The following is a 16740-nucleotide window of genomic DNA, read 5'->3' on the forward strand; positions in this document are numbered from 1 at the left end:
TAAAGACACAGTATTTTATTTGACAAAAACAGTGCATTACCAGGACATACAAGAGGTAGAAAGTAAAGACGTGGTTATAAAAAACATTCTGGAAATGACTATTTACACAACGTGAAACTCTTTCCTTCAGATTTGTCGCTCCGCTGTGAGTGTGTCGTTACGACTGCCAGGCGACAACTTTGTGTCATTTGCCCGTTAAAAAACTCTGCAAAGTTGATGCCGTGATCCACAAAGACCTCAAATATCCATCTCTGATCAGGATCCTGGCGATTAGTGAGCTCTTGGCGTCATTCGCACTCACAGCATCATGTCAACATGTACATCTTCACCGGGCAGAGACAAGCTCGTGTTGACCTCACACCACACAACTTGAGGAGTGAGTGGGAGGTGACGTCATGAGGGGTTAGTGGGAGGAGTGAGTGGGAGGTGACGTCATGAGGGGTTAGTGCAGGGGTCGGGAACCTTTTTGGCTAAGAGAGCCATGAAAGCCAAATATTTCAAAATGTATTTCCGTGAGAGCCATATCATATTTTTTTAACACTGAATACAACTAAATGTGTGCATTTTTAAGTGAGACCAACATTTTTAGAGTATAATAAGTCTCTTATTCTTTTTAACAACATTGTTATTCTGAAGCTAACCAATAATAAATCAAATGTCATGTCTGTTGATCATGTTTTTGTTTGGCCATGTGCTGTTTGTCCTTTGGACTCTTTAAGTTCCTGTGTTTTCCACTCCCTTGTCTTGTTTCCTTGGTTACTCATTTTGTCCACCTGTCTCTGGTGGACAAAATGCCCGCTCACCTGCTTCCCGAGCACTAATCAGAGGCAGTATTTAAGCTCGTCTTTGCCAGTCAGTCGCCCTGGCATCAATGTGATCTTTTCTTGCTCTGTGCTGACTTGTTTCATGCCTTGCCATAGTTTCGTGCTTCATGCCATGCCAAGTAAGTTTTGTTTGATTTATGTTCATAGTCTGTTTACGCGTTAGCTTTGTTCCTTAGCCCAAGTTGTGCCTCCACTGTGAGCGATTTTTGTTTGTATCTTTTTTTAGTTTAAGTTAAATCATGTTTTTACCTAAATGCCATGTCCCGAGTAGTCCGTCTGCCTTCCTGGGAGAACGACCCTGCAGCAAGCTGCGACCCCCCCATTGTGACATAAAATACTTCTTACCATTAATACGACTTCTTGAACAGGTGCGGTAGAAAACAGATGGATGGATTTAAATGCATGAGAATGTTTTATATTATGCACGTTATTTTTAACACTGTGATTACCAGCGAAATTATTCATAATTATCGCGTTAAGCAATGTCAGCTAAGATTTACCTGAGAGCCAGATGCATTCATCAAAAGAGCCACATCTGGCTCTAGAGCCATAGGTTTCCTGCCCCTGGGTTAGTGGGAGGAGTTAGTGGGAGGTGACGTCATGAGGAGTGAGTGGGAGATGATGTCATGCTCACATAGTGAGCCTGTTTAAAGTCCCTCTCAACACATGCTTCACAACACATGCTTGACAACAAAAGCATCTTCAGTGCTATGTAATAATAATAATAATAATAATAATAATAGCATCTTTCTCCCGGTCTGGGACACAAACATGGTGTGCAAAGTCATACCGGACACAGTCAGTGAGTTTAGTGGTGCAGGATTAAATACATCTGGAATCATTTTCAATTATTACCATTTTTCCACCTTCATATGTAAATCCTCACTATTTGTCTGGAGGGCAGTACCTCATTTCATCCAGCAGATGGTGCTGTTTCTCATTCTGTCCTAATATTACTTCTTTTGATATGAATCAGGGGTGTCCAAACCAGACTATATATATATATATATATATATATATATATATATATATATATATATATATATATATATATACATATATATATATATATATATATATATATATATATATATATATATATGACTACTTCATCTCTACAGAACTGTTTCATGACGGGTTCCCTCAATCATCAGGAGATTTTAATGGAAGCATTCACATACAATGGTTTGTATAGGGCACAGAGTGGGTGGGTACAGGCAGGCGTAGGGGCGTGGTGTTTGGCTCATGTGTTACCAAGGAGGTGTTTCCGTCTGTGGCGGCATGTTGAAATGATTTCACTGCGCTTGTTGAGGGATGACCGGTCTGGATGATATATAATAAACAGTTGCTCTTTTAAGCATAGGTTGCATCTTTTATTACCACTGTGTGTGCTGGATGCAATAATTTGTCATGTTATTGAATATTCAACATTCCCTCAATCATCAGGAGATGATTGAGGGAACTCCTCATGAAACAGTTCCGTAGAGATGAAGTAGTCTTGTGATTTTTCCCACACATACATATTGCGCTCTACCACGGTATTGAGCACGATATATATATATATATATATATATATATATATATATATATATTTTTTTTTTTTTTTTTTTTTTTTTTCTACCACTTATTCCTTTTGGGGTCGCGGGGGGTGCTGGAGCTTATCTCAGCTACAATCGGGCGGAAGGCAGCGTACACACTGGACAAGTCGCTACCTCATCGCAGGGCCAACATGTATAGACAGACAACATTCACACTCAAATTCACACAATAGGGACCATTTAGTGTTGCCAATCAACCTATCCCCAGGTGCATGTTTTTTGGAGGTGGGAGGAGCCTATGCCCAGGTGCATGCCTTTGGAGGTGGGAGGAAGCCGGAGTACCCGGAAGGAACCCACACAGTCACGGGGAAGACATGCAAACTTCACACAGAAAGCTCTTGAGCCAGGGATTGAACTCGGGACCTTCGTATTGTGAGGCACATGCACTAACCCATGTCCCACCGTGCTGCCCCCATGTTCCACCGTGCTGCCCTATAATGGATATATAATAAATTATTAACATAATTGGTTATTAAGAGTGTGAAATTTCAACTTCCACCTTGTTTACTTTGCAACCTCCTTAAGGTTTTCAAATCATTCAGAAATATCCTGCAGCTAAAATGCGCCACACGCGGAAAAGTGCGGGAAGTGTTTAGAATTGTTCCCATCATGCATTGTAGTGGCTTTAAATGGGCCTAATTTTGAATTATGTATCATGACTTGGACTATCGTTATCACATCAACAAAGTTCAGTGATCAGGTCGCGCTATGTGTGACCACGTGTGGATTTTTTGCTGCACTATGACTAGGGAAGGTTGTTTGGATTGGGTCGTATAGGTGAACGCTGTGCTGTGTACACTTAAAAGTAGCATTTATCACGTTGTTTGGACACCCCTCATCTAAATATTTAAATTCCCCTTTAAATCCTCAAATTGCTGTTTATGAAAACTTCCTCAATAATATTGTGACTTTCTGCACTAAAACTAGATGGTTATGTTGCTGCATGCCACTGGAATGTGAACTAATCATGCCAGCAGTGCAAAGTCAGTGTGTGGGTGTCTCTATTCACATCAAACATGTATATATTTATATATAAATATATACATATATATAAGACAAATATTTAGGCGTCAGACCATGATGGTGGGTGTTTCCGGGGGGTACGGTGTGCCCTCAGATCCAGCGTCCCTGAGCAGCAGCTCCTTATCCCGCAGGAGACACGGCCCACTATGCGAGTGGTAAAGACGCAAGAAGGCCAGGACGGACTGGACCGACCACAGCAGGGTCACACACCACAGGGACACCTGAATGCGGACATGGGGAAACACAAAATAAATAAAAATCAGCCTCATTACAGAGATGTCTAATCCTTTGGGATTCAGTTCTGGATTAACTTTGGGATAGGGGAAAGACTTTAGGGGAATTTGGGACACAGCTTAGGACTCGAACTGGGTCAACATTGAAGTTGGTGCCTTTCTATTTCATTGAGATGCCGTTTAAGTGGTAAACACCACCTTGTGCACCACGCATAAACCAAATAATACAAAACCCCAAAAGCAGTGAAGTTGTCACTTTGTGTAAATTGTAAATAATAAGAGAATACAACAAATCCTTTTCAACTTATATTCAATTGAATAGACTGCAAAGACAAGATATGTCATGTTCACGCTGGTAAACTTTGTTATTTTTCGCAAATATGAGCTCATTTGGAACTTGATGCCTGCAACATGTCTCAAAAAAGCTGGCACAAGTGGCAAAAAAGAGTGAGAAAGTTAAGGAAAGCTCGTCAAAGACTTATTTGGAACATCCCACAGGTGAATAGGCTAATTGGGAACAGGTGGGTGCCATGATTGGGTATAAAAGCAGCTTCCGTGACAAGGACGGAGGGTCACCACTTTTGTCAACACATTCCTGAGCAAATTGTCAAAGAACAACATTTCTCACCCAGCTTTTGCAAGGAATTTAGGGATTTCACCATCTACGGTCCGTAATATCATCATAAAGTTCAAGGAAGCTTGAGAAATCACTGCATGTAAGCCGTGATATTACGCACCTCGGATCCCTCAGGATGTACTGCATCTAAAAGCCACATCGGTGTGTATAGGATATCACCACATGGGCTCAGGAAGACCTCGGAAAACCACTGTCAGTAACCACGGTTGGTCGCTACATCTTTAAGTGCGAGTTAAAACTCTCCTATGCAAAGCCACAGCCATTTATCAACAACACCCAGAAACGCCGCCGGCTTTGCTGGGCCCAAGCTCGTCTAAGATGGACTGATTCAACATTTTGAGCAAAGAACCACCATTAAATGTTATGTAGACCAGTAGGAAGTGCATTTAGAAAAAATATATATTAATATGACTCCTTTTTTGCGCCCCATAATCTGGTGCAACTTTTGTATGAAAAAAGACCTGACTAGACCCGCTCATCGGCAGTGTCATCAAAAAGCCACATCAGTGTGTAAAGGATATCACCACATGGGCTCGGGAACACTTCGGAAAACCACTGTCAGTAACTACAGTTGGTCGCTACATCTGTAAGTGCGAGTTAAAACTCTCCTATGCAAAGCCACAGCCATTTTTCAACAACACCCAGAAATGCCGCTGGCTTCGCTGGGCCCGAGGTCATCTAAGATGGACTGATGCAACATTTTGAGCAAAGAACCACCACTACATGTTATATAGACCAGTAGAAAGTGCATCTAGAAAAAATATATATTAATATGACTGCTTTTTTGCGTCCTATAATCTGGTGCACCTTTTGTATGAAAAAATACCTGACTAAACCCCTTCATCCGCGATGTCATCAAAAAGCCACATCGGCGTGTAAAGGATATCACTAAATGAACTCGGGAAGACCTCGGAAAACTACTGTCAGTAACTACAGTTTGTCGCAACATCTGTTGGTGCGAGTTAAATCTCTACTATGCAAAGCCACAGCCATTTATCAACAACACCCAGAAACGCCGCCGGCTTCGCTGGGCCCGAGGTCATCTAAGATGGACTGATGCAACATTATGAGCAAAGAACCACCATTACATGTTATGTAGACCACAAGGAAGTGCATATAGAACAAATATAGGTGCCATGATTGGGTATAAAAGCAGCTTCCGTGACAAGGCAGGGCGAGGGTCACCACTTTTGTCAACAAATGCCTAAGCAAAATTGTCAAAGAACAACATTTCTCAACCAGCTTTTGCAAATAATTTCCGGAATTCACCATCTACGCTCCGCCATGTCATCAAAAAGTTCAGACGATCTGGAGAAATCACTTCACTTAAGTTGTGATATTACGCACCTTGGATCCCTCAGGCGGTACTGCATCAAAAAGCCACATCGGTGTGTAAAGGATATCACCACATGAACTCGGGAAGACCTTGAAAAACCACTGTCAGTAACTACAGTTGGTCGCTACATCTTTAAGTGCGAGTTAAAACTCTACTATGCAAAGCCACAGCCATTTATCAACAACACCCAGAAACGCCGCCGGCTTCGCTGGGCCCGAGGTCATTTAAGATGGACTGATGCAACATTTTGAGCAAAGAACCACCAGTTATGCAGACCACAACGAAGTGCATTTAGAAAAAATATGGGTGCCATGATTGGGTATAAAAGCAGCTTTTGTGACAAGGCAGGGCGAGGGTCACCACTTTTGTCAACAAATGCCTGAGCAAATTGTCAAAGAACAACATTTCTAAAGCAGCTATTGCAAGGAACTTAGGGATTTCACCATCTACTCTTCATCATATCATCAAAAAGTTCAGAGAATCTGGAGAAATCACTGCACGTAAGCCGTGATATTACGCACCTTGGATCCCTTAGGCGGTGCTGCATCAAAAAGCCACATCGGTGTGTAGAGGATATCACCACATGGGCTGAGGAACACTTTGGAAAACCACTGTCAGTAACTGCAGTTGGTCGCTACATCTCTAAGTGCGAGTTAAAACTCTACTATGCAAAGCCACAGCCATTTATCAACAACACCCAGAAACGCCGCCGGCTTCGCTGGGCCCAAGCTCGTCTAAGATGGACTGATTCAACATTTTGAGCAAAGAACCACCATTAAATGTTATGTAGACCAGTAGGAAGTGCATTTAGAAAAATATATATTAATATGACTCCTTTTTTGCGCCCTATAATCTGGTGCACCTTTTGTATGAAAAAAGACCTGACTAGACCCGCTCATCGAAAGTGTCATCAAAAAGCCACATCGGTGTGTAAAGGATATCACCACATGGGCTCGGGAACACTTCGGAAAACCACTGTCAGTAACTACAGTTGGTTGCTACATCTGTAAGTGCGAGTTAAAACTCTCCTATGCAAAGCCACAGCCATTTATCAACAACACCCAGAAACGCCGCCGACTTCGCTGGGCCCGAGGTCATCTAAGGACTGATGCAACATTTTGAGCAAAGAACCACCGTAAAGAACATGACCCCTTCAACATGAACCCAGATTTAATCTTTTTAGTGTGTGTGTGTGTGTGTGTGTGTGTGTTACCTGTGCCAAGCTGAGGTGTGTGTAGAAGGACGAGGTGTCCACATCCAGGTGAAGCGGCACAGACTGGGAAGCTGCACAGCTAAATATCAACACAAGCAGACGACTGATTTAGTTGGCTAAGAAGTTGACAACAATAACAACAAATCCAAAAAAAAGACACACTGGCTGACCTGAAGGGTCGTGTGTTGTTGTCGGTCAGTGTGTCGCACCAGGAGGCCAGCCCTAGGGACAAGATGACGCTGGCACCGGCCGACAGGAAGAACAAGCACACGCTCAGCAGCACCGTCAGGAAGGATGAAAACAAAGTACTGCGTGGAGGAAACACATAAACATGACACTTTTTTCCATCAAGTAACAACTACAAACCCCGTTTCCATATGAGTTGGGAAATTGTGTTAGATGTAAATATAAACGGAATACAATGATTTGCGAATCCTTTTCAACCCATATTCAGTTGAATATGCTACAAAGACAACATATTTGATGTTCAAACTGATAAACAAATAATATTTACTTTAGAATTTGATGCCAGCAACACGTGACAAAGAAGTTTGGAAAGGTGGCAATAAATACTGATAAAGTTGAGGAATGCTCATCAAACTCTTATTTGGAACATCCCACAGGTGTGCAGGCTAATTGGGAACAGGTGGGTGCCATGATTGGGTATAAAAGCAGCTTCCATGAAATGTTAAGTAATTCACAAACAAGGATGGGGCGAGGGTCACCACTTTGTCAGCAAATTGTCGAACAGTTTTAGAACAACATTTCTCAACGAGCCATTGCAAGGAATTTAGGGATTTTACCATCTACGGTCCGTAAAATCATCAAAAAGTTCAGAGAATCTGGAGAAATCACTGCACGTAAGCGATGATGTTACGGACTTTTGATCCCTCAGGCGGTACTGCATGAAAAACCGACATCAGTGTGTAAAGGATATCACCACACGGGCTCAGGAACACTTCAGAAAACCACTGTCAGTAACTACAGTTGGCCGCTACATCTGTAAGTGCAAGTTAAAACTCTACTATGCAAAGCCAAACCCATTTATTAACAATATCCTGAAACGCCGCCGGCTTGGCTAGGCCCGAGCTCACTTAAGAAGGACTGATGCAAAGTGGAAAGGTGTTCTGTGGTCTGACGAGTCCACATTTCAAATTATATTTGGAAACAGAGGACGTGGTGTCCTCCAGAACAAAGAGGAAAATAACCATCAGGATTGTTATAGGCGCACAGTTCAAAAGCCAGCATGTGTGATGGTATGGGGGTGTATTAGTGCCCAAGGCATGGGTAACTTACACATCTGTGAAGGCACCATTAATGCTAAAAGGTCAATACAGGTTTTGGAGCAACATATGTTGTCATCCAAGCATGGACGCCCCTGCTTATTTCAGCAAGACAACCCCAAGCCACGTGTTCCAACCGCGTGGTTTCATAGTAAAAGCGTGCAGGTACTTTCCCAGCCCGCCTGCACTCCAGACCTTGTCGTGGAAATTTCTTAAAGACGATCCTTTAGTGACAAACAGCTTTAAAATTATTTATTAAAGTAACAAACAAATAATAACAAGCTTTGCAAAGCGAGACCAAACCAGAACAACACATCTGTTCGTTCCAGTTTGTTCTAACTCTTTTAGAATATGTCATGACAATTATATATTCTCAGAAGTCCCAGCCTCCATGCTCATTAACATACAGTATCCCAGTAAAAGAATGCCCAAGGTCCTGTGAAGAGTAGGGGGTGTCGTTTGCCCAGAAAGGTGGGGGGTCACTCAGGAAATGGGACCAATTTAGCCCGGAGGGGGTCAGGATTAGATAACACATATGCCCGGTCAACTAAAGTCCACATGTCACATCCAAGACAGAGAGGACAGAGAGCTTGATCAAGATTAGATGTTTCTTGCAAATTGTCACACTCCTGAGCCTAATAAACAACTTTTGGTACCCAGTTCAAAGAACATCATCTATTTAAACGAGTATAAGTAATTTTGCTCTCACAACCTGTCTCCCATGGAGAATGTATGACGCATTATGAAGCGTAAAATACGACAGCGGAGACCCCGGACTGTTGAACGACTGAATCTCTACATAAAACAAGAATGGGAAAGAATTCCACTTTCAAAGCTTTAACAATTAGTTTCCTCAGTTCCCAAACGTTTATTGAGTGTTGTTTTACAGTACAAGTGATTCAACTCTCTATCCACTCAAAGAATCACTATAGTGCGTTTGTGGGAAGGAAATGCTACGTTCTGGGTACTTATTTTATTTTTATTTTTGTTTTTCCCCCCAACATTGTAACATATCGAAGTGTAAAGTGGAGACTCGTGTTTATCCAGCTGACTTGTGCTGTTTTGCCTGTAGAGCAGGGGTCGGGAACATTTTTGGCTGAGAGAGCCATACAAGCCAAATATTTTTTAAAGTATTTCCGTGAGAGCCATATAATATATATTTTTTTAACAGTGAATACAACTATATGCGTGCATTTTTAAGAAAAAACAACATTTTTTGAGTATAAGTCTGATGTTCTTTTTAATAACATTGTTATTCTGTGCCATCTCCGGGGAGGAGACCCTGCCCCAAGTGGAGGAGTTCAAGTACCTAGGAGTCCTGTTCACGAGTGAGGGAAGAGTGGATCGTGAGATCGACAGGCGGATCGGTGCGGCGTCTTCAGTAATGCGGACGTTGTACCGATCCGTTGTGGTGAAGAAGGAGCTGAGCCGGAAGGCAAAGCTCTCAATTTACCGGTCGATCTACGTTCCCATCCTCACCTATGGTCATGAGCTTTGGGTCATGACCGAAAGGACAAGATCACGGGTACAAGCGGCCGAAATGAGTTTCCTCCGCTGGGTGGCGGGGCTCTCCCTTAGAGATAGGGTGAGAAGCTCTGCCATCCGGGAGGAGCTCAAAGTAAAGCCCCTGCTGCTCCACATCGAGAGGAGCCAGATGAGGTGGTTCGGGCATCTGGTCAGGATGCCACCCGAATGCCTCCCTAGGGAGGTGTTTAGGGCACGTCCAACCGGTAGGAGGCCACGGGGAAGACCCAGGACACGTTGTCTCTCGGCTGGCCTGGGAACGCCTCAGGATCCCCCGGGAAGAGCTAGACGAAGTGGCTGGGGAAAGGGAAGTCTGGGTTTCCCTGCTTAGGCTGTTGCCCCCGCGACCCGACCTCGGATAAGCGGAAGAAGATGGATGGATGGATGGATGTTATTCTGAGGCTAACAGAAAATTTAAAAAATTACTTCTTACCATTAATGCGACTTCTTAAACAGGTGCGGTAGAAACCGGACGGATGGATAAAAATGCATGAGAATGTTTTATATTTTGAACGTTATTTTTGACACTGTGATTACCAACGGAATTATTCATTACTTATCGTGTTAAGCAACGTCAGCTAAGATTTATCTGAGAGCCAGATGCAGTCATCAAAAGAGCCACATCTGGCTCTAGAGCCATAGGTTCCCTACCCCTGCTGTAGAGCAGTGGTCCCTAACCTTTTTGTATCCGCGGACCGTTCAACGCTTAATAATTTGTCCCGCGGCCCGGGGGGGAATCCATTTTTTTTTTTTTTCTTTGTCATGAAAAAGGGACGTTTTTGTCGTGAAAAAGGGAGGTTTAAGTCTATATTGTGTTTTTTATGTAAATTTAATATTTTTTTTATTTTTTTTTTAAATAAAAATTAATTTTAAAAAATTCTGCGGCCCGGTACCAATCGGGCCGCGGCCGGTGGTTGGGGACCACTGCTGTAGAGCAGTGGTCCCCATAAATACATTTTTTTAAAATGTATTTATTTATTTTTCTTGTCATGAAAAAGGGACGTTTTTGTCATGAAAAAGGAATTTTTTTGTGGTTGGTGCACTAATTGCAAGCGTGTATTGTGTTGTTTTATGTTGATATAATAAATTTAAAAAAAATTAATTAAATTTTTTTATTTTTATTTTTTTTTAATAAAAATGAATAAAAAATTCTTCTGCAGCCCGGTACCAACCGGGCCACGGCCCGGTGGTTGGGGACCACTGCTGTAGAGCAGTGGTCCCCATAAATACATTTTTTTTAAATGTATTTATTTATTTTTCTTGTCATGAAAAAGGGACGTTTTTGTCATGAAAAAGGAATTTTTTGTGGTTGGTGCACTACTTGCAAGCGTGTATTGTGTTTTTTTATGTTGATATAATAAATAAATAAATAATTAATTATTATTATTATTTTATTTTTTTATAAAAATGAATAAAAAATTATTCTGCAGCCCGGTACCAACCGGGCCACGGCCCGGTGGTTGGGGACCACTGCTGCAGAGGATGGTTTCTGTTAATCACTGCTTTGGTGCTTGGTGAGGATTGACCTATCAACTACCACTCAAAAGAAAAGGTGATGTAACACAGTGGTGAACATGCCCTTTCCCAACTACTTTGGCACATGTTGCAGCCATGAAATTCTAAGTTAATTATTATTTGCAAAAAAAAAATAAAGGGTATGAGTTTCAACATCAAATATGTTGTCTTTGTAGTGCATTCAACTGAATATGGGTTGAAAATGATTTGCTAATCACTGTATTCCGTTTATATTTACATCTAACACAATTTCCCAACTCATATGGAAACGGGGTTTGTAAATTCCTAAAAGAAGCAAACTTCATGAAAGTTTTTTGTGAGCAACAAGTATGTGCTGCAATCACAAACAAATAAGAGTTGTAGAAATGATTGGAAAGTCAAGACAGCCATGACATCATGTACACTTCTGTAGATACTTTCTAAATTTTCAAAGAGAAAGTGAAAGTAAGATTGTGTCATCAACACATTCTTACTCGTCATGACGTCCGTGCAGGTAGAAGAGGCTCCTCCAGCCCTGCGCCGCCCCGTACAGGACCGTGAAAATGCCCACGAAAGTAACGAACTGGCAGGCGGCGGGCGGGCCCCACTGCTGCACCCGCAGGTGGTGGACCACATCCCCCGTCTCCGCCGCCTCCGGGCCGGCCTCGGTGCTCCAGTAGCCACCGGAGAAGAGCGCGCAGCGGCCCTTGAAGGCGGAGCCGTTGAGCGCCATGGGCACCACCAGCAGCAGCCCCGCCGCCATGGAGAGGGCGTGGGCGGCGCAGTGAGCCAGCAACAGCCGCCGGTGAAGCTCCATGTCCCGGCGGGGGTCCAAGCAGTGACGTCGTCAAGTGAAAAGAAAATTTAAAGAAAAAGTCAGCACATGTCTGAGAAATGTAAACAGTAAACACCTTCTTTTTCTTATCTTGCTCTTTAAAGCGCGGAGGCAAGACGGGCGGAAGTGTTACACAACGTGCCCAGTCAAAGATAGGAAATGAGTGCGAGAGGTCTCACTCTGCTGCAGCACGAATAATAACAGCGGTCTTTTTTTTTTGTTCTTTTTTTTTTATTTTTATAATTAAACTGTAATATTATTAGGTAATACGATCTCCGAGTGGTCCCTGAAGTATACACGAAAACATAAACGTAAACATGCAACATTGACATGCAAGCAAAGAAATATTAATGTAACCGAGGGTTCGATCCTCTGTGTTTGTTACTTTGTCGTTTCAAACAGAATAGCTCCATCAATCCATCCATTTCATACCGCTTGTCCTTTTTTGGGGTCGTACATAAACCCTTGGTTACATTATTTTGTATTTGCTTAATTAAATGTTGCATTATATTAATACAAGTTCATAAAATTCAAATAATTAAACAAAAAAACAGCCAAAACAACAACAAAAACAAAGGAAATAAAGTGGTCCTCGTGTAAAACTGGAGCCTCCGTGTTTGTTATTTTGTCGTTTTATACAGTATAGCTCCATCCATCCATCCATCCATTTTCTACCGCTTGTCCCTTTTTGGGGTCGTATATAAACCCTCGGTTACATTATTATTTCTTTGCTTGCATGTAAATGTTGCATTATAGGAATAAAGGTTCATAAAATTCAAATAAATAAACAAACAAAACAGCCAAAACAACAAAACAAAGGAAATAAATAAAATTAAAAAAAAAAATATATATATATATATATATATACGACCCCAAAAAAAGACAAGCGGTAGAAAATGGATGAATGGATGGATGGCGCTATACTGTATAAAACGACAAAATAACAAACATGGAGGCTCCAGTTTTACACGAGGACCACTTTATTTCCTTTGTTTTTGTTGTTGTTTTGGCTGTTTTGTTTGTTTATTTATTTATTTATTTGAATTTTATGAACCTTTATTTATATAATGCAACATTTAAATGCAAGCAAAATAAATAATAATGTAACCGAGGGTTTGTATACAACCCCAAAAAGGGACAAGCGGTAGTAAATGGATGGATGGATGGAGCTATACTATATAAAACGACAAAATAACAAACACGGAGGCTCCAGTTTTACACAAAGACCACTTTATTTCCTTTGTTTTTGCTGTTTTTTTTGCTCTTTATTTATTTATTTGAATTTTATGAACCTTTGTTTATATAATGCAACATTTACATACAAGCAAATACAAAATAATGTAACCGAGAGTTTATATACGACCCCAAAAAGGGACAAGCGGTAGAAAATGGATGGATGGATGGATGGATGGAGCTATACTGTATAAAACGACAAAATAACAAACACGAAGGCTCCAGTTTTATACGAGGACCACTTTATTTCCTTTGTTTTTGTTGTTGTTTTGGCTGTTGTTTTGGCTGTTTTTTTTTTTATTTTACATACAAGCAAATACAAAATAATGTAACCGAGGGTTTATATACGACCCCAAAAAGGGACAAGCGGTAGAAAAATGGATGGATGGATGGAGCTGGAATGTATAAAACGACAAAATAACAAAGACGGAGGCTCCAGTTTTACACGAGGACCACTTTATTTCCTTTGTTTTTGTTGTTGTTGTTTTTGCTGTTTTTTGTTTATTTCTTTCTTTTAATTTTATGAACCTTTATTTATGAATTTCAACATTTACAAACAGTTGAGAAATAATATTTGCATTATATTTTAAATACTTTGAATCGACAACCCCCCGGCGCTGATTTTGTACTGTTTTTGTACTTACTTTATTTCGTAAATTTTCCAAACTCCGCTGCACCTTCAACGTGTCACCACTTCCGCTCTTCGTGCCTTCAAAATAACAGCTCAAGGCGTATACTGTATAACAGCTTATAACAGGAACGTAACCCCACAAAAAGGAACGTCCATAAACATAGTGTAGCTGATTGTCCTGAGTTTGCATATTCTGTGTACCCTGAACTGTTGATTACAATAGGTTACGTTAAGTTCCTGTTATAAGTTGTTATGCAATATATGCCTTGAGCTCGTATTTTGAAGACGCTAAGAGCGGAAGTGGTGACACGTTGTGGTGGAGCGGAGTTTCGAAAACAAAGGAAAAAAATTGGTCCTCGTGTAAAACTGTAGCCTCCATGCTCGTTATTTTGTAGTTTTATACAGTATAGGCGACATATATCAACCCTCAGCTGCATTTTAAACGTAATTTGTACACGTTTGTATTCAGAACACTGCTCCATCACAACTGTCACCACTTCCGCTCCACCCGCCTTCAAAGTAAGAGCTCAAGGCATATACTGCATAACAGCTTTTATGGACTTGCCTCTTTGTGGTGTTACGTTCCTCTTCCTGTTCATTTGACCATGAATTGATTAACGTGGACACTGACTTTAACAAGTTGAAAAACTTATTCGGGTGTTACCATTTAGTGGTCAATTGTACGGAATATGTACTGACCTGTGCAATCTACTAATACAAGTTTCAATTAATCCATCACAACTGTCACCACTTCCGCTCTTAGCGCTTTCAAAACAAGAGCTCAAGGCATATACTGTATTACAATTTATGACAGGAACTTAGAGAAGAGGCAATTCTATAAAAATTTAGTTACAATAATAATCAAAGATAGTACAGAAACAGTACAAAACAGCGCCAGGGCATTATTAGTCGTCGCCTGTTAGATTTTAGACTTGACTTTTGTACATTCTGGGTAATTGTTGCTTGTTTAAACCTTACTAATGTGTGTCTAGTCCACTATTACACGGAGCCGCTCCAAATGTTTCCTCTCATCCAAACCAGAACGGCGGAATTATTCCACATTCTTTCTTTTTGGAGCTGAGTGAGATATCATCTGTGTACACACGATCTTTGGTACAGTTCACTCTGGCTGTGTGCCAGTCTTATCCCTTTACTAGGTCAGGAGAATGTGCATTTATTATTATTTTAATATAAATTTACTAGGTCAGGAGAATGTGCATTTATTATTATTTTAATCTAAATTCTATGTCGACGGACTGGTCCTGTCCACAATACGATGCAACACATTATTAGTTTTACTCAATACTCTATGTGTCAAACAATGCGATACACATTTATTAAAAATACTCTCAGTATAATTACATCAACTGTTGCGTTATGACGAACATTGTTATTGTGACATGTAAAATAATTCGGCAAAGTGATCAAAATGCCGAAACCCGGGATCGAACCAGGGACCTTTAGATCTTCAGTCTAACGCTCTCCCAACTGAGCTATTTCGGCGGGTGAGAAAGTCCCGGTACATTTGCCATATTTAAAAAAGCTGTGATCTGCCTGATCTACATTTCTACTGTGGTAATTTCATAACAGAATAATAATAACTTATATAAGATGTTTTACTTTATTTTATGTATGTAACTTATTTATTGGTACACAGGCTTATCAGAATGCCGAAACCTGGGATCATATCAAGTGTCTTTATGCAATCGTCTCTGGCCCATCCATCCATCGATCTCCTTCCGCTTATCCGAGGTGGGGTCGCGGGGGCAGCAGTCTAAGCAGAGAAGCTCTGACTTCCCTATCCCCAGCCTCTTTATCCAGCTCTTCCCGGTGGACAGAGGTGGGTAGAGTATCCAGAAATTGTACTCAAGTAAGAGTACTGTTACTTTAGAGATTTATTACTCAAGTAAAAGTAAGGAGTAGTCACCGAAATATTTACTTGAGTAAAAGTAAAAAGTATGTTGTGAAAAAAATACTCAAGTATTGAGTAATTGATGAGTAACCTGATTGTTTAATGATTACGGCAACAAATAATGCACAAAAACATAAAAATAGCAATGAGCAAATTCCTCCAAACACGAGGAGTTGAGTTTATACCAAAATGGATACATAGATGATACAGCAGAGGATTGGGAGAATGTCATGTGGTCAGATGAAACCAAAATAGAAATTTTTGGTATAAACTCAACTTGTCTGATTGGAGGAAAACTCAACTCGTCGTGTTTGGAGGAAGAAGAATACTGAGTTGCATCCCAAGAACACCGTACGTACTGTGAAGCATGGGGGTGGAAACATCATGCTTTGGGGCTCTTTTTCTGCTAAGGGGACATGACGATTGATCCGTGTTAAGGAAAGAATGAATGGGGTCATGTATCGTGAGATTTTGAGCCAAAACCTCCTTCCATCAGTGAGAGCTTTGAATGGTTGACCAAATACTTATTTTCCACCATAATTTACAAATAAATTCTTTAAAATTCCTACAATGTGAATTCCTGGGGGTTTTTTTTCACATTCTGTCTCTCACAGTTGAAGTGTACCTATGATGAAAATTACAGACCTCTGTCATCATTTTAAGTGGGAGAACTTGCACAATCGCTGGCTGACTAAATACGTGTTTGCCCCACTGTATATATATACATATACATACATACATTTATATATACAGTATATAATTTATATTTATCTATTTTGCCGTTTTTGTTGACATGTTAAAGGTGTTTTAATGAATATAAATGCATGTTCAACATATCAATTCCTATCTTTCATGAAGACAAGAATATAAGTTGGTGTATTACCTGATTCTGATGACTTGCATTGATTGGAATCAGACAGTATTGCTGATAACGTCCACGTTTTCAAATGGAGGAGAAAAAAAG

At 40.8% G+C, this 16740-nt stretch overlaps 1 protein-coding gene and 1 non-coding gene across 2 annotated transcripts; both read right to left on the reverse strand.

Moving 5' to 3' along the window:
- On the reverse strand, positions 1 to 12161 carry zgc:153018 (Transmembrane protein 179-like). The gene is made up of 4 exons (XM_061900221.1): positions 11660 to 12161; positions 7035 to 7172; positions 6865 to 6943; positions 1 to 3666 (listed from the first exon to the last, which is right to left on the reverse strand). Exons 1-4 carry the CDS (start codon positions 11980 to 11982, stop codon positions 3493 to 3495), a joined length of 714 nt encoding a protein of 237 aa, XP_061756205.1. The 5' UTR covers positions 11983 to 12161; the 3' UTR covers positions 1 to 3492.
- A 3133-nt stretch (positions 12162 to 15294) lies between these two features.
- trnaf-gaa (transfer RNA phenylalanine (anticodon GAA)) lies at positions 15295 to 15367 on the reverse strand. The gene has a single exon. It is a non-coding gene; the product is annotated as a tRNA-Phe (tRNA).
- Between the last annotated feature and the right edge of the window lie 1373 nt (positions 15368 to 16740).

Source organism: Nerophis ophidion, linkage group LG05 (assembly GCF_033978795.1).
Source record: "Nerophis ophidion isolate RoL-2023_Sa linkage group LG05, RoL_Noph_v1.0, whole genome shotgun sequence".
In the NCBI taxonomy this organism is placed as follows: domain Eukaryota; kingdom Metazoa; phylum Chordata; class Actinopteri; order Syngnathiformes; family Syngnathidae; genus Nerophis; species Nerophis ophidion.

Bases quoted from the DNA above. Each gene is read 5' to 3' on its own strand.
- zgc:153018 (XM_061900221.1), bottom strand. From the start codon at position 11,982: ATGGAGCTTCACCGGCGGCTGTTGCTGGCTCACTGCGCCGCCCACGCC. The intron at 6,944-7,034 runs GTCAGCCAGTGT...GTTGATATTTAG, and splicing joins AACAACACACGACCCTTCAG to CTGTGCAGCTTCCCAGTCTG. The intron at 3,667-6,864 runs GTAACACACACA...GTCCGCATTCAG, and splicing joins CACACCTCAGCTTGGCACAG to GTGTCCCTGTGGTGTGTGAC.